This window comes from Cyprinodon variegatus, unplaced genomic scaffold (genome assembly GCF_000732505.1).
Source record: "Cyprinodon variegatus isolate N-32 unplaced genomic scaffold, C_variegatus-1.0 Scaffold4, whole genome shotgun sequence".
In the NCBI taxonomy this organism is placed as follows: domain Eukaryota; kingdom Metazoa; phylum Chordata; class Actinopteri; order Cyprinodontiformes; family Cyprinodontidae; genus Cyprinodon; species Cyprinodon variegatus.
Genome location: NW_015150457.1, coordinates 3106658 through 3125715, shown reverse-complemented (window position 1 = coordinate 3125715; position 19058 = coordinate 3106658). Strand labels below are relative to the sequence as shown.

The 19058-nt window shown below is 37.0% G+C and overlaps 1 protein-coding gene across 8 annotated transcripts in view; it reads right to left on the bottom strand.

Annotated features, from left to right (window-relative positions):
• The window catches only part of nhsl1 (NHS like 1), a 129177-nt gene that overhangs the window by 12970 nt on the left and 97149 nt on the right, over positions 1-19058 (bottom strand). For 6 of the 8 annotated variants that reach the window (XM_015372719.1, XM_015372774.1, XM_015372725.1 and 3 more), the window contains exons 2-4: positions 10542-10694; positions 4299-4420; positions 440-644 (exon numbers count right to left, since the gene is read on the bottom strand). In XM_015372719.1, coding sequence (XP_015228205.1) covers positions 440-644; positions 4299-4420; positions 10542-10694 — 480 coding nt within the window. Of the gene's footprint in view, positions 1-439; positions 645-4298; positions 4421-10541; positions 10695-12051; positions 12134-17717; positions 17960-19058 lie in introns of those variants that run through there. The other 2 variants (XM_015372745.1, XM_015372755.1) reach the window with 2 other exon arrangements.

Below are 19058 nucleotides of genomic sequence, written 5' to 3'. Positions count from 1 at the left end.
ATGGATGGATGGATGGATGGATGGATGGATGGATGGATGGATGGATGGATGGATGGATGATAGATTATGGATGGATGAATGGATGGATGATCGATGTCAATAGATGGATGATAAATGGATGGATGGATGGATGGATGGATGGATGGATGGATGGATGGATGGATGGATGGATGGATGGATGGATATATTTTAGACAATGTGAAAGCTGTATTTTTCATACATTATTTTCTTTATCCATGTTTTATCAGATTTAATAACATGTATGACCAGACTAAGCAATGACCCTGGTTTTTATTATGTTGTAGAAACTAGGGTTGAATTTAAACCCAAAGTGTTTTTATGAACAGATTTACCAAAATACTGATAAAAGTTATCAGTAAAGCAGAAAGAGGACGGATGCAGAAGGTTGGTTGGCTGTGCCTTGGGACATCTAACGTACCTGTGATGTTGATAGGAACCACATCTGTGGGCACAGCCTGAGCCACCTGCCTCATCTTCTCCTCCGGGGTGGGAAGGGGAGCGGCCTTGTTCCATACCACCCGTCCGTCTGCTTCAGACGCCTCCCCTGTCTCGCTACCTGCTTGCGGCGTCGGAGATCTCATGGAGAGCTGAGATTTGTCATCCTCCACTGATGACGCTGTCGACTGCAGGAGGACAGCAGAGTAAATGTTTAATGTTGTGGAAAATACAAAGCTTGAAAGAAGCAGTGAGGAGAGGCAGCAATCAGAAGGACAAAAAACAAGAGTAGAAGAGTCTGAGCATTAAAAACTCGTGAGAGTTTTCCTAATGCATCAATTGGAGATTCTTCATGGATTGACCTTTAAATGTTTCTAGAGCCCTAAACATGTTTTACGATCAGTCAGATCCAAATGGAAACTGTTGATTGAACTGACCAAACATCTGAAGATGGCACGATAAAAGCTGCAGAGCAGCCAGGAGAGAGACAAAAGCATTCAAGCAGTAAACTGAGCTGACACACTAAGAGTCCTCAATCGTGAAAATGAAGAGTGGAGCAGACAGCCACGTTAAATTGAGCCATTAGTCTCCAGTAAAAGAGACATTTTAACAACTTTGTGTTTTCATCTGAGGGAAAATGCTGCAAAAAATTACTGGTTTCCACTAAAGAGCTGATTGTTTGCAATCGCAACTCACTGAGGTTTTGTACTACACACTGACGAACTCTTAAAGCAAAGCTCATATCTACAGATGTCTTTCTTTGCAGGTCAAACTGACCCGTAGGACCATAGATTAGACCCAAGCTAACTATGCAGGTGGAAGCCTGGTAGTTCAAACCATGCTTTGTCTCTTTTTTACTGGCTATTCTCTAAATCTTTAAAATTAAATAAAAAATGTCCTTATCAGTCAAAACTGGTTTGTATATTCAGAAAGCATTAGGATGATTATTACTTCATTTCTAACTTTGTATTTATCATTAGAGTTTCAAGCCAATCACGGATCTTTAAAAAGCCTGAACTGTCAGATTTTGGCCGCTCTTAAATTTTCTCTTTATATCTGACAATGTAAAGCATCATAAGGTCACCTACAAACTTTAATGTTTCAATTGACATTAAAACACGCCTGTAAACATAGGACAACTCTACTCATCTGCATAAAGTAGAGCTCTTAATCCAAACAGAAAGTTTGGAGCTTTGGTAATGGCTGATTTTGAGATGTTTTTTGAAGGTAAATAAGATCGGTGGATAAGCTTGGTTTCACGAGTAGGTAGATTGGGCTAGCTGATCGATCAGTGCTCCCATATTTATTGTTGATTGTGGCAAACTTTTGTGAAAGCAGAGTATGAATTATCTATGTTTTTTGATGAGTGGGATAACAGGATGATGAATGTAGTCTAAAGCGAAGGTCTTAAACAGGGGGTCCGCGACCCCTAGGGGGTCCTTGGAGGTACTGAAAGGGGGTCGCGAAAGTTTTGGCTGATTAGACTTTTTTTTTTATATTCCCCCCTGCAAATTTTTCCACTGATTGAAATGTATTTAAATCCACATTAAGATGAATTCAACACACTGTAGTAAACAGATAAATAAGGCAGAAGATGTCCTTCAGTCATCAATGCACACATTCAGCGATACACAGGAGCTCTTTCAAGCTGGACACCGTTTTATGCACAACACCTGTCCCATCAACCAGGAATCAGAATCAGAAATACTTTAATAATCCCAGGGCAAAATTACTTTCGTTAAATTAATCCATCTGTAATAGAGTGACTATAGGGCCAGTTTAATATAACACAATTTCGTACTATAGATAATTAGGGGTCCCCGCTCCATCTTGCCATCAGTTTGGGGGTCCTTGGCCTGGCAAACGTTAAAGACCCCTGGTCTAAAGCAAAAATTCACCCTTGATGCTATAGGAGTTTGTCTGCTCGGGTTTTAAAAGTCTGTGCCCGACTAGTTAACCCCTTCCTCCCTTTACTAGTCTATAAAAGGCAGTTTGGCTGCAAGAAGTTTGGCTGTGTTTAATATTTTATTTTGTGAGATGTTTGGGTAAAAGTATCTAGTATTGTTTTCACCCTCCACCATGATCAGCTTAACTAACTCAGCTCAGGTTTTGGAGCTCCTTCCATCCTCAGAGCGAAAAATTTAACCATCTAAGCTAAATAAGTAAGAGTTTCAATAACAGTAACTCTGACTTTAAAAAAGGTGTTTTCTATTTTTTTATCGTGTGTCTGGTTGCTGATAGTTTGGACATTACCAGTCTAAGACTATTTTTGCGCTTTAGTTAAAGCTCAGAATCTGGCTATAAGCTCCTATTAAATTCTTAGGAATTTGTGTCGGTTCCCAGATTTCTATCATTTCGTCTAATAAGCAGTGTGTAGAATCAGACTTTGTTTTATTTCCCATCTTAATTTAACCAACAATGGGTAGATCATTCTAGATATAATGATAATATTCTTTTACATGATTTAAAGTCTGTTTGTTTATGGAAAATGATATTATTTAATGGACTTTTAACTTCCCTACCTCCCAACTTCTTACAGAGGATACATTTCTGTATTATCCTTTATTTACAGCGTTGGGCTGGTTGAAAAGAAATGAAAAGGGACATTTTAAAAGGAAAAATTGAGCAAACAAGAGATTAGAAGCAAAGCAAAATAAGGGCAATTTTAGGCAAAAAAGAGCAAGCAGAAAGAAGCATGGATTGTTCTCTACATTTTCTTCAGGTTAAACATGAAGCCAGTTTCCTGTTCTTAAAGAGGCTGTCAAACAGAGTTAGGATCAGGACAACAAGAAGTGACGGCAGAACGAAGGACATGAGGACAAAGACAACAGAGTGGGTAAGGCTGCATCTGGTCTAACAGGATGTAGGTTAGTGGACAGAGATGGAAATAATGAGAGGAAGGTCAGAAAAGTTAAAATAAAGCTGCATAACATGGATAAAACTTTTAAGTCTATACTATGGTCAGACAGTTCCTAGGAATAGAAGTGTGTAAAAAAAAAAAAAGAGACACTTTTTGTGGAGAAGGGGCTTTGTTTATAAAACTTGTAAAAGACTGCGTGCAAATGGATGGAAACATAAAATATTTAGACTTAAAGACAGGGAAAACAAACTATTTGACCTCATTTGGGTTTTCCTTTTCCACATCTATCAAGTACTCCAACTTACCATTGTCAAAACAAAACTTTGTTTGCCAGAAATATGAAATATTTAACAATTCACTCAATTCAACTTCCTTTTATCTGGTCCATAACATATGGTTTCAAACAAAAAAGCACAAATAAATAACATCTTTTTTCATTAGCTCAATTTCCTATTTCAGTTTTGTCCAATTTTATTATCTCTCCATAGACCTATCATAACAACTAAGAATAAAAGGTACACTACTCTAAAGTCTGTGTAAAAAAGAAAGAAAAAGAAAACAGAACTATGGCTAAATTAAATAAAAAGAACATTGATTTATCACTAAAATGTTGAAGTTTTAGACGACTCTCCTTTAAAAATGTCAAACAGATTACAGCAGGAATGAAGCTGCATGAAAACATGTCACATTTCCCTCTCTAACCACTAGAGGGCAGACTTAGATTGAGTAATACCAGGTTCTTAGGGGCTGCTGCCCAGCATGATCTACTGGTTTCCTAAACTAGATGGTTATGAGGCTTCTACAGCACTTCATGGCATTATCAACCAAAGAGTTTTACAGCAAGGATCCAGGATTAAAAGTGGACCACAAAGCCCAGTGTTGGAAATCACATTATACCATATTGTTAAATGACTAACTTTATTAATGTGTAACAAACATTTTCTCCACGTTACCCTGCAAATCCATGTTTTTAAATGCCTACCTTTCTGTCATCTTCATCATCCTCTTCATCCTGTAGGCTGGCCTGTTTAGGGTCAGAGAAGGTGGGACCCTGAGAGTAGTACTGGGAGCTCCGGAAACCATCTTTCCTCAACTTATCACATTCTGGAATAAAAAGGAAAAACAAAGAGTTGGTTATTGTAAAACCAGATAGAAAAACCACTAAGTAGAAGCTGACTGTTTTAAGTCATATTTATGTCCGAATTATCTCTATATCTCAGTGAAATTGCTTCTACAACAGGAATACACAAACCTCAGTGAGCTTTTTACTCCACTAATTGTTTTTATTTAACTGAAATAAACAATAAAAACCTGTTAAATCAAGCCATTAAGTCTTTTTAATTATACTTGCTGAAATGAAACCTGCTGAATTAGTTTTAGATCTAGCAGTAGATATAAAGCCAGTGTCACTTATCAAAATAAAGTCAATACAAAAATGAACCCCTCTGAACTGAATTTAGCTCCTTTTAATCCAAAGCAGGAGATTCCAAGGATTGTGAACCTTTTTCTATCAATTTTTTTCCTTCCTCTTAATTTTCCATGAACATTTTTCCAATAGAAACCCTTTGATCTTTTGGATCTTCTTACTCTAGTTGGATGCAAACTGTCTGCTTTGCTCCTGTCAAATCTGCAGCCTTCTTTACAATTCTGTAGTCATTATCTAAAATTTCAGAACTGAAATGATCTTGATTGGCCTCATGCTAATTTTTGTGTATTCTGTGCAACTAAATTTACTTTTTCCATTAGTTGTAACCTCTTACAATTTAAATCCATTGGCTGAACTCTATCGCTACCATGAACTTAGTTGTTCAGTTCATTTTTATTTGCCCATAGTGGAAAATGCTGTAAAATGTGCTGTTTTTGTACGTCTGACGGCCATGTGATCATGATCCCCTTTTGGACTAGGCTAAGCGCTGCTTCTGTCTTCATGTCACCACCTGCTGTCATAATGTGTGTGTTTCAGAGTGCGTCTGTGTTCGCCAAACTTTGATATAAAGAAACGAGTATGTGTTTATGTGGAACCAGAGGAGGTGGTATCAGTTTCAGTCTGTCACACACAGATGGTGGAACCATCCCCTCCTACCTCCTGTTCCCTCAGGGGAGCGCAAAGCACATTGTTGCTCTGTTTAATACTGTATTCACTCATTTCTGTTTTATTTTACAACCTTTTAATCTTAAATATCATACATCTTAGACTTTCAAAATATAAGAATCTAAAAGTTAAGTATCTTAAAAACTGGGATGAACCTTTATCTAATGGTGCATTTACAAATATCTGCCTGATTTTTTTTCTTTCTTTTTAAAGATTATCTAAATAATGCAAATATAAAAACCTTTACACGGTTTATGTAGCTGTTTTTTGAAACATGTATAAAAGCTCTAGATAAATTTTGAATGCAAATCAGAGTACATCCACTTTGCCATTAGCTTGTCACCTCAAAGATCCTCCTTTTGATCCTGTTAATGTGTTTAATTCATTCTCGCTCAATTACAGCGTGTCCCTATGAAGAGACACACCGATGCATGTATAATACTGCCAGCTAATGGAGCCCGATGGGGCTGACACATGCAGCTAATGCAAGAACAGGCAGATGAGGTGCCAGTCAGTTAGATGGGAATTAGGAGGCATGATGGTAATTAGTAGGGTGACAGTGAGACTGTGGTGGGGCATGAATTTAGATGACGGATTAAGATAAGGGTTTCTTGTTGCTAGGTAGAACTGAACAGAAACCAAAACAGCAAATTAAGTTTAAGTACTACTTTAACGCTTTCGATATAAGAAACATTTCAATAAGCATTTATAGCTAAAACAGTACTTCATTACATTGTTTTTCCTTTTTTTTATAAATATATCAAATAAGGCAAATGTATGTTTCCAAAAAACAATTTAAAAAAACTATATTAAGCTGAAAATTGCATTACATTGTATTGCAATGGAATAATTGGGATCAATAAATGAATGTAATTTAACTGAATTCAGAGGTTGATTGACTTTTTTCTTTTCAGACTGGAAATGTGTTATACTCTACTTTGAAATGAAAACTGATTGATCTTGGAGGCAATGAATAGGATAGATTTATATAATCACCCTAAAATACTAATGAGGAACTGGAAGCACATTGACTTTTTTCCAACTGGCTGGCATACTTCCTGAAACTCATCTTCTGGGAAGGTCTCCTATGGGTGTCAAAGGGGCACAGTGAGGCTGAGAAACTGGGTGAGTATTGATTGTTTAAAAAAGCGGAGCAGAATTCAGGGTCATGTATCTATACCAATGCAATAATGCTGTTTGTGTCTGCATATAAGTGGAACAAAGTCTCTCTCACCCCTCAGTTACTGTAAACCCTAATTCGTACAGTAATTTCATCTGGGTCGCATTACAAATAAAAGCTGTGATCCATCAGGACTGCAGAGAGATACCACAGACGAAAGGTCGCATTACGGAAAAATGTAATAGTTTTTGTGCAGCAGCAGATTGCTGGGGATTAGGGATGACTTTTACAGTTCATGCTGGCGTAAAATTACGTATTACGGTAGTTTACTTCTATTAAGATTTAAATGCTAAAATCTCACCTTTCAATTCATTACATTTTTCATTTTGAAGGTTTGTATTAGAAACTGAAAGAATTGTTGCTGAACCTTTAATACACTCTGAATCATGAGGAATACAAACATGTTGTTTTGCTTCAGTCTGACAGAGAAAAATGGAAATTATCAAGTCTTCAGATTCCTTTCAAAACCCAAGACTCCTTGAATTAAGAGCATTTGTATATTGTAACATTGCCTGTTACTCTGATCTTATTTCTTTATACTTATCTTAATAAATCCCTAATAATAAGCAACATGAATCTATTAATCTGAGCTAGTGTTGGTGAATAATTATCATTTATCTTGTTTCTATATTTGTATATATGATTTATGTTTGTGCTGTATAACATCTTCAATGTGTGCTACAGCTTTTCTGCCCAGGACCCCATTGCAGTATCTCAGTGGATTTTATTGTAGTAATGTAAAATAAATAAAATCAGGTGAACAATGAGAAAATTACAAATTAGTGGAGCTGTGCTTTTGTCATTTATGTCCAGACAAATATTTGTATTGATAGCATTGTTAAATTTCCATGCATACCAACTCTGGGTTCGTGTTTTAGAGGCTTTCATGTATTCACTGTCTGTACTTTAATTGCACAAAAACATACTATTATTTCTGATCCCCATATGCCAATAGACTCTTTTGATAAGCGAGAAATTATGCACACTAATCAGACCTATTTTTTGAATCACAATTTGTAATAATAAACTATAAAATAGATTACAGGAAACTATTTTACCACTTCTGCTATTAAAGATGGGGACATAAAGATTGATGGAGTGTATGAAAGAGATGCAATGTCTATGGTATTTAACAACCAATGTACAAAACCGTAAAGGAGAAAAAGGTGATCACTACAGAACATGCAAAAGGTGTTATTTTGCTACAAGAAAAATGACAAAAACAAAACATTATGAGGCTGTAACTGATATGTGAGGATCATTAAAGGATCCTGGACCTCCTGGAGGAGGACAGGTGCTGTCACTGGCAACTGTTGGCTGCCACTTAGGAAACCTGGGAGATGGGACGCTTTTGGGACAAAGGGCTGGTTAAATTAATCACAGCAGCTATAAGTGATTTTGCGTGGATTTCTTTTTAGTAGCATCAATATTTCAGGAGGTAATATCTATTAGTAACCTTACAAGGGTCAGATTGTAGTGTCTATAAGACGGCAACTCGCTAACATAAAGCATCATGTTAAAACAGCCTGGTCCCCATTTGCCCCTTTCTCCCACCATTAACTTCGACCCACAAGGCCATCCAGGAGTATAAACTTCCTGCTCTTACAGTTGCTAGGAGTCTGATACCCACACCTGCATGTATTTGATCCGCTTCTCACACGTTTATCTGAGCAATGAGCCGATAAGAAGGCTTGTGCAGAAACTCTCAGCAAAACCAGTCCAGGTATTCACTGGAATTCCCGCTTCCTTTCCTGGGAAAGTGATAATTTTACATACAAAGTTGTGTCTGTGCAGAAATTTGACTCCATGTGTTTGCTGAGCAACGAAGGTGTGGCTTGTTGACCAAAAGGAAAAGGAAGGATCTCACACTCTTTGTGTTGTTGGATAAACACTGGATGACGTGTTTGGACATTTTTTTTACTGTTTTTCACTGAGTCGCAAATAAATACCGGGTCATTTTACCTGAAAACAATGAGAAATGTTGACCTCGGCCGAACGTCTAAATTACCGTTAATATAAGATTAGCTTTAACCGGCAGGAAGTCAAGGTTCCACTGAAAACCTGCCCAATTGAGGGTTGAAATATCCATTTCTTTTGTATTTTAATGGCCTTTTTGGACAAAAATACCATTAAAGCAGGGAATCAAACCACTTTGATTTAAAAATAAGCCTATTTTACTAATTGACTCAATATAAATCGTCTTGAGTTAAATTAGATTCACTCATTGGCACATCCTTTTTACAAATGAGATTCTAGAGAGTCAAGAGTAAGCAGGATTTTGACAAATACTAGTTGATTTTAATTAGCTTCAATTGGATTTTATGACTCACATGCCTTAAGGCAATGCAAGGCAAGGCAAGGCAAATATATTTGTGTAGCACAATTCAGTACAAAGACAATGCAAAGTGCTTTACATGATTAAAATATAGGAAAAATAAAACAGAATCAAAGCAAGTAGGAAAAAAATAAATAAATAAAATAAAATAAACAAAAAAGAACTTTAAAAACATTTGGACTAAAGAAAATAAAAAAGTTGAACTAATGATGTTTTAGTTGAACTGTTTAACTAGAACAGTCGAAGGCAATCCTAAACAAATGTGTTTTTAGTCTTGATTTAAAGGAACTCAGGCTTTCTGCACTTTTACAGTTTTCTGGAAGTTTGTTCCAGATAAGTGGAGCATAGGAACTAAATGCTGCTTCTCTATGTTTAGTTCTGGTTCTAGGTATGCAGAGCAGGCTGGAGCCAGAAGACCTGAGTGGTCTGGAGGGTTGATACACTGATAGCAAGTCTGTGATGTATTTAGGTGCTAAGCCATTCAGAGATTTATAGACTAACAGAAGTATTTTAAAGTCTATTCTTTGAGATAGAGGGAGTCTTAGTGAGGACACGGGCAGCGGCATTCTGGATCAGCTTTAGCTGTATTAGTGTTGATAGTATAAGAAAATATTAGGGGGGGAACATAAACTAAAACAGAAGAACAAACTACTGTATTTTACGGACTATAAGTCACAGCGGAGGATAAGTTGGACCAGGCATGATATCCATTATAAAGAGAAATAATCCATAAATAAGTCAAACCAGGCTATAGGTCGAAGGAATATAGGTATGCAAACTTTCCAGGAAAGGTTCAGATAACACGGTGATGTCTAAAGGAAGATATGGCGCCATCTTAATTAAAAAACATTATTTTAAGGGTAAACATGAATGTGGTTCTGCAATAGATCTGATTAATCACAACAACCTTGTAACTCAAGGTGTCAACAATGCGAATGTTATTTATTTTATTATGATCTCTGGTTGATCATGACCAGCGTGACCTATAGGGAGGCCGCCACACTACAATGCCAATGATGCATTGCATTTCTGTTTCCGGTGGCCTTTTTTAAACACAGAGGAACAATGTCACGTAAAATTGTTTTATTATGGTAGATTAATTGAAAATCTATCAGTATATTTTCAATTTAAAATTGGTTCTGGAGTATTAATCGCACCCCTGACCAAAACGTATTAAAAAAGTGTGCCAAAAGCCAGTTGGAAAACGCAAAAGTTTGATTTTTGTAAAATTTGTGAATTCATCTTAGCAGAACAATGACGATATTGCTCTTCAGTGTGCAGGTTGTTACTAAGGGAAATTAACTCCATGTTAGCATGGTGATTAAAGTGCTTTTTTATGACACTTCAAAACATTTCTGCAGTTTATTGAGGTTGCAAGAGAGCGAGAGAGAGCAAGACTCTCAGCAGACAACAAGAAGGCTGAACAGAGTGAAGAAGACCTTTAAACATCTGCTGCTCCTGGATAAAACACCCTTTTAAAATCAGATAAGGGTGTTTTATTTATTCTTTTGGTAATGCTAACAGTGTTAACTGGCAAAAAAAAAAATACCACAACAAATGTAAGGCCAAAGAAACGTCTAAGAGAGCATTTTTTGAGGCACTCAATTTAGGTTTTTACCTCGCAAAGCAGTTTTGAGGTTGACTTTTGCCTGCCGGTGGAGGTCCTCTACACAGGGCGGCCTGCTGCCTGGGAGGAAGACGTTCTCTTGTTGATGCCAGGGAGCTGTATAGTGGACTGTCCATTTGCTCTCCTCATCCAGGTTAGACACAGCTGCAGAGACAATGAACCATAAAGAATTAGCCTTGTTGAACTAAAAGTTATCTCTTTGGTTTTATTGGTCTAAACATCAAGACCTGTAAAGGATTGGGGGTAGGGGATATGATATATAGAGAAATTGTAAGGGTTTTTAAGATAAGATAAGAAAAATTCACTTGTCACATTGGTTCAATGGGGTGCATCCACATTATACAACGGATCGAGAGAAAAAAATAAATAAGGCAGAGCTTTAAGGTGACTAATACACATATGGATTTGGTGTTGTACATTAAAGTGGTAACAGGTAAAGAACAACAGTGAGGTGATGAGATAACTATAACAGCTGAAGTCTCTTATTTAACAGGATTATTGCACAGGGTATTAAACAGTACTTGCTCATTAAGATAAGATAGGCTTTATTGATCTTACAGTGGAGAAATTCACTAGTCATATCGGCTCAATAGTCATTTTTTTTACTAAATAATTTTTACATTATTATTTACAAAATGTAGGCACATTTCTACATTATGTAGGGCCAAAATTCCTGACTCATGAATGAAATCATGACTCAGAAAATGACCATAACACCTAGCCTGGTGTTATGGTCATGATTGGTCATATTTCATAACAGTAAATTGGCCCAAATAGAAAAAGAAATAAAGAAGTCTTCATACAACAACATAGATCTAATCATTTAATGATTATTGGTCTCCACAGTTTAGAAAAATATTGAATAGCCACCAGAAGTAAAATAAGGTCCTTACTTTACTCGGGTTCAAAGTGTTTGGTTCCTAATAAGAAATGGGAAAGATGAAATGACTAAGTGTGCGTTTGAAAGGGGGGGGGGTCTGAAACGGTACTGACAACGTTATCTAGAGCCCTTATAAAGTGGTAAACTCCAAGGGTTTGTTTACATGTGGCTGAAGGAAAGAAAGGGAAGAGGAAATTGAGGGTTTTCTCCAACAAAGGTGCCAGACTCCACACTACCAATACAACGCTTATTTGAGACGTCGCAAAGAAGTTTCACAAGTCAGAGGAGAGGGAAAATAAATTACCATGTAAAACCCAAACAACTATAACCTCTTTAAAACCTGAAATAATCCTTTAAGAAACACAATATGTGGCACACATTATACCGTTTCTAATTGAAAGAATCTAATGAGAAATTGCTTTAAGTACAGGTTGCTGAGATTGAGGTATACACCCTCTGGATGAGTTTAAAACTTAGTCTTAATGCCTTTTATCAGATAAAAGTAGCTTCACACCATTGCTATCAAGGTATTTCTACTTTATCTGTGGATCAGTTTCCATCTGCAGCCACGTTTTCCTCACTTAATGTGTGAAAATCTGAGTCAGACTATTTAGAGCTTACCGAGGGAGCGCAGCCAGGCCAACGTTGGTGACCGTGGATGTAGAATTATCTCCATTTAGAGAACCATCTGTTTCTCTTTCATGACCAACACTACTCTGAAGAAATCAGCACAAGTCCCAACCAGAGTAGGGTGAAGGGGGACGGATCATGGCAGTGGATCTAGGTGTGGGGAGTGCTTTTTTTTTTTTTCTCTTCTTTTTTTTGTCCCCTTCACAGGTGCAAATGAGCCAGGAGAGGAGCACTGCATGCGTGTCGGGGGAGGATGGAGGCACCACTGGGTAAGGGAGGGGGGGAGCAGGCTGCAAATGGCTCATTAAAAAACACATAGCTGCTTTGATATACAGTTAAATTTCTAAATGTCTCAACAGTGACCATTACAAAGGTTCTTGCGTGTGTTTGCACCTTTACATTAGAGGCTATTATTAGTGATTTTCAAGTCTTTTTATATTAGTGAAAAGTCTTTTAAATTCGGCACCTAAATGGCTCCACAGCTCATTCATAAACGATCAACCATTCGCAGCTTAAAAGCTGAGAAGAAGGTGGATTGTTTTTATTCATGTTCTCTTTTCTTTCTTGTTTTTTTGTTCCTCTATTTTCTGCTGTATGTTTGTTGTTACATGCAGAGTCCCGCTAAATTACAAATGGCAAAAAAAGGAAAGAGTCAACATGCTTTAAGTACAATAATCGCACAAGTGAGCTTTAAACCATAAACATTCAAGGATGTAGCAGCACATGCATGGAAAAAGCCCAAGAGAATCCTATTCAGAATAGATTTATGCACCATTATTAGTTTTAGAAGGGTACAAAACTAAATTTATCCCAGAAAAAGGCCAAGGCAAGGTGGCTTTACTTTTTCTATTTAACCAGTACAATTAAGATGTAATGAGCTGAGAGAGTGTTAAATAAAAGACAGTGCTCGTGAGTATTACTCTTCTTTTTATATATTTACTTGAACATTTCTTTCATATTTCTAATCCAAAGAAGTATTTAGTGATCTTCTCATTAGTTTATAAACTTAACAGCCCTAACTTCAGAACCTTTAGCACACCTGTGTCCATTTCAGTCTCATTGTCTGAGACGAACACAAGTGGAGAAAAAATCTTGAAACTTTTAAACATTTGATGATGGAATATATCGACCACTGATAACCAACACAAACTTTACGAGGTATCAGTAAAGTATGATTTCAAATGTGAAAATGGGACCTATTCCTATTACAGCTTAGGAAAATGCAGCTTCCACATCAAATAGAAACTCAATTTGTGTTCTTGGTATGCTTAAAGAGAGTAAAACTTGACATCCAGCCCTTTAGGTGGCAGAAATATGCTGTAAATGGATTTGCAGAAAATAGGAGAGAGTCTCTTGGGAGCTAGAAAGTCCTGCAACAATAGATTCTGAGCAAGACAGCATTTAAGGCCATGAATACAATGAAACCCTGAAGCAAAACCCAAAGCCATCATGAATGCTATTAGTGCAAAGTAAAACCAATATAAAATCATAATCTCAATTTTGGTTCAAACTCTTTTGATTTTTGGTAAATTTGTTCAGCTTTAAAGTTGTAGGGAAATCATATTTAAATTTCAAATCATTCTGGCTTAAACATGTATATAACTGTACTTTTTATCAGACCACATTGTCCCAAAACTTATAAAATTTATATTTTAAAAAAAAAATCCTGTCTTAAAATCTGTTTTCTTATTATTTTATGCAGGTCAGTTAGTTATACGTCAGCTTGTACACCTAAATTCGGCCAATCATATATCAAGGGTCATCTGTCAATCAAATCTTTTCGGTTATAGCATCTTGATTCATACGTCGCAGCTAATATACGCAATGGTTGAAATAAGAAGAATTTATTTTACTATTGAGTTCCGTCCCAGTGTTCACGGGGATGGACGTCTGTGTCTTCGGCAGGCGTAGAGCTAACAGAACTGGCAGCGTTGCGAGGCAAGGACTCAAACATGCACGGCTGTAAGCCTTCTAGACCAAACCAAGCTTCTGCCGCCCTGGCGTCCTCTTCCACAACAACTTTTGCTCCGCTTTCCTCCTCTAAATAAAAAATGTATGATGGAGGAAAATATCAGCGACCCCTGACACAAAACTCTCCTCCTCTTGCATGTTTCCACTGTCCATAGTGTTCCTTGACAGTGTCGTTGCTAAGCGCTACTTGGTTCCAATCTAATTTCCCATTAGGAACCTACTAGCACTAAGTGGCTAACTGGTTAGCAAGATACTTCCGAGACACAGGCCACAACCAAACTTACTTGTGAACCTTCTGCCACAACGATCCCGCCCCCTTGATAATCGACCAATCACATTCACTTTATTCACTTGTGTAAAGTCGTGCACCACTCGGGAGAATTCGGAACTGCAACCCTTGGAACAGCCGCTTCCCTACAGCTTTAATGACCAGCCATTAACAAATAGTGATGCATGATAATCATGCTAACCACCAATTTAAAATGGTAAAGACATTAGTAAATGTCAACACAGCATATGATGTCACCGTTGCTTCTGGTGTTCTGTTTAATCATGCACAAAATAAATGCAAAAAAAAAAAAAAAAAAGCTTGTTGTCACAGTTATGGAATAAAATTGAGGAAAAAGTCAGATTAGAACAGATAAACAACAGAGAAATTACCCACAGCACTCTAATCTGAAGCTCATGAGACATGTAAATAATCTACAAAATGTGGTAGTTTACATGACTCTAAAATAATGCTGGCAAATCTTGCATCAGATCTTCCATCTTTCATCGGTAACATGAGGATTCTAAAGGCGAGTAACTCTTCAAAGATTTCACATTATCCATTTTTTCTGTCCCTCTCTCACACCCAGTCAGCACAGGTAGCTCCCTCCCCCAGCCTCCTTTCCTACTATGAGTTTTGAAAAGACTACTAAGCAGACCAAGGACATGGGGACTGGGGACACAAAGCCTGCATTGTCCCATCGCTTCAGTCTCCACATCAGGGGTTTCAGTGCCACAATACCCCCCAAGCACACACACACCCAGAACACTGGCATATAAGTCTTTTTGAAAGTTCAGTAATCCTTCTGTCCACTGACATCCCACCCCTCCCTAGGCTCCAACAAAATAGAAACCGAGAGAAAAGAGGCAAGTGATAAGTTTGAGGAACGCATCATGAGAAGCAGTAAAGAGAGCGGGGCTGCAGAGAACAACACCAAAGCATGGAAACATGGTGGGCAGAAAAATGTCCCCTCTAAACTCAGACCTCTTTTACCCTCAAACCAATAAAAGTTACTGACCTTAAAACATCTATTGTTGTCAACAGTGGTGTCCAAAGTACACACATTTGTTGCTTGAATAGAAGTATAGATACTGCAGTTTAAAAACGCTCTGGTAAAAGTTGAAGTATCAACTTGACCTCTATACTCAAGTAAAAGTGAAAAAGTATGTGCTCTAAAAAACTATTTCAAGTATAAAAGTATAAAGTAACCTAAAAAAAAAAACCCTGATGCCACTATATGAAGTGAAAGCTCAATTTTTCGACTATTTAGAAAGATTTTTTTTTAGATAGGGCCAAGGATGAGGGAGGTCTTGTTGGTCTCCCGATACGCTCTCGCCTGCATCCGACCTTTCAGACATTTCAACATCTTTTTCTGAATCCAACATTGTAGCATGGCATAGACAATTCACGTTTGCAGTTTGAAGAACACCTGCTTGCTTCTGATGATTTCCTTTAACTAACCAATGAGTGTTTGCGTAATATGACTCATCCAGTTACACTAGTTTTAACTAGATGTGGATGGCGCCAACAATCTGCATTGGATGGCGCACATGACGTGAAATAAATATTTATAAACATTAAACCGAAGCCAAGAGTAACGAGTAACGTTTGTTTAAATAATGTAAAGAAATAGAAAGTACAGATACTTGTGTAAAAATGTAATGATTAGAAGTCAGAAGTATGAAGAAAAATAGGTAATGGAGCAAAGAATAGATACCTAAAAAGTGTACTTAAGTACAGTAACAATCTTTTTGTACTTTGTTACTTGACACCAAAAGAAAATAAACAGCTGATGATGTCTGTTTGTGACTAAAGGAGCTTGTGTGGTATTTTTTAAATGGGAGTTAGAGTTGGTAATTTCCCTCCTCTCATGATTTTATGTGAACATTTCTACTTTTAAGCTTAAAACGTTTAACCTCTAAGTAAAAAGAACCTCAATACATCTCATCTGAAAGCTGTGCCAATGGAAAATAACTGGAACTCCTTACTTTTGACATAAGACACCGTATCCTTTTTACTACTGTTTTGGAAAACCATGTCAAAATAGTGGTGCTTGAAAAGGCTCCAGGTCAATTTGTCCTTCACATCACCAATAAAACTACTTCTAAACTGTTTCTTTACCATTACATTGCTGCAAACTTCAGCCATAACATAGAAGTAAAGTGTTTTTCATGAATTAGCCAGAAAAAAAGCCCTAGAAATAAAAAAAACCTCACACCTAATGTAGTTGACTTTCATTTACACCATATCACAGTTCGTATTGGTTCTATTGGGCTAACTGGTTCGTGTGTAATACAACCGTTTATAGCATCTGGTCAAACAAAACCACTAGTATATACGAAAGATTAAAAAAGGTCCTAATAAATTCTAGCAAACATTATGCAAAAAAATGATGGTGGGTGGTGGTGTATGCAAAAAGATGCATGGTTGTTGATGTGGAAGATGGCTGCATTTCACACAAAAAACGTGTGTACAAACTGATAAAAAGTGTAAAACGACCACAAATGGTAGCTACCAAGTTGGTACTTGTGAAAAGGATGAAGTGCCGTTCTAAAACAAAATTAAATTAAATTAAAAAAAAAAATGCAAAATAACATTCTAAACCAATAATATTGAAATAATTATATATGTTTGAATAAAAATGTTAAGCAAGGCCTAATCTTACTGTTTGGAAACTTTTTGTCCAAATGCGTTTAAATTCTAACAACCACCTGCTAAAGGTTTATGATTGGTCATTTCTTTTCCAGAATACACTGTCCACAAAACTCCTAAATGGGAATGCTTTCTGTCATCAGGTGAAAAAAAACAAAGACGCAAGACAAAGTTTAAGAAGCTATGGTAATAATTAACAACACCTTAACTTTAGCTTAGACACAAACACGGGCTATAAATAACCTGCAGATAGACTTTTACAAGCTGCTTGTTCTGAGTCAGGCAGGTGTTTAAGTCCTCACGTGCTTAATACGCATTCATTGATGAATTAAGTAATGCGATATTACCATAACGGCATTAAGCTTGATCTCCTTTTAATACATGATACAGGTGGCCTTGGTATATTCTATAAAATAAACAAAAACAAAGCACAACATTGCCCCTAAAGGATGAAGAAAGCCTAATAATTCAATATGATAGGAAGTTTCTCCAGACTTATTCTTATCAGTTATTCAGTATCATGACGTGTTGGCTCTAAAAACCTTTGATCAAAGGTTACCTGGTAACAAGGAGAAACACAGCAGAGGCAGCAGTAAAGCAGAATAGCCCCAGTTGCTTATAAGTTGTATGAATATCTGTTAAATCCTGTTCAATCGGAAGCTCAACCGTAGAAAATCCGCATATAGATCTAAAAATGGGCTTCAATCTGATCGACGTATTTAAGATATATTTACAGACAAAATAAGAAGAGAAAATATAGTCTTACCCTTCCTCTTGAAGAACTTAATCACAGATTTTAACGAGGTCCCAATGAACACCATTATTCCAACTGAGTGGGATACACTTTACTTATAACAGAAGTAGCAGAAAAGCTGCCAAATCCTGGATAAAAAATGGAGATAAACCAAGGTGCTCTGCTGGTCGACGTTCACATTCTCCCAAGCGCACGCGGGCGTCTACTGTGTTGACGATACGTCTCTAACCCCACATCGCTCTAAAAACACACACACACGGTCCACCACTCCCCCCAATCATCAACACCACCACGCCTCCAGCAGCCAGTCCATTCCTCAAACACACACACACACAGCGGGAGGGGTGCAGCTCTGGCCCCTTTCCTTTTCTCTGCTGTGGTTACCAAGGAGTTCTGGCAGCCCAGCCCTTTACTTCTCATCATTAGAGATTCTTTTGCAGCATCTTTAAGCTTCTATGCTGACAAGAGGTTTTTATTCAATCAGAGGTTTTGATTCAAGCAAACCTGCTGTAATGGCTGATAATTATCCCTCATCTTTTATAAATTAACCTTAAAAATAAACAACTCAAAATATTCAGATAAAATCAAGATTGAATACATTAAATTTTGCAATGACGCGAATAGATTAAATGCAATAACTTTTTTAAATCAGTAAAAATCTATATCTGTCTAAAATAAACTGTTCTTCCTCTCTGGTTGCTCCATAGTTCCTGTGTTCTCGTAAAACCTTTGCATCTTTGCTGCATGGATTTAGACCCGCTGTCTGATCTGTGCCTCTCCTGCCCAGTAACTCCAACACCACCCTTTCAGAGACACACCCATTAGTTTAACAGTGCCTCCTTTAGCGGCCGTATTTAATTTCAGCCAAAGCGGTTGACAAATAAAGGGAGGTGGGGCTGAAGAGATGCAACAAAAGCTTGAACGAGAAAGCAAATTTGTTGAAAAAGGTTCTCCGTTTCCCACTGCTTTCTGCCTCTCAACAGCTTTTTTTAATTCAGTGTTAAACTAATGCAGGATTTAGGCTGTCAGTAAATTATTTTATTCTTTAAATGTCAAAGCTTTTCACTCACTTGATCTACTTTATATAAATAAAAAAAGGAAAACCATGAAAAATCCGTGTTGGACTTTTTGAAAAAAAAATATAAAAAATAAAAAACTTTGCCTATAATGAAACAGGACATTTATGGTAGCAGAAAATAAGCTAATAATAATAATTAGCTAAAAAAAAATACAGAGGCCAAATTTGTTTAAAATCATAATAGATAGCACAAAACCATTAATAGAAAAATAGAAATCAACAGAACCGTCATCATATTTTCATTACTTAACCTGGAAAAAAAAAAAAAAAAAAAA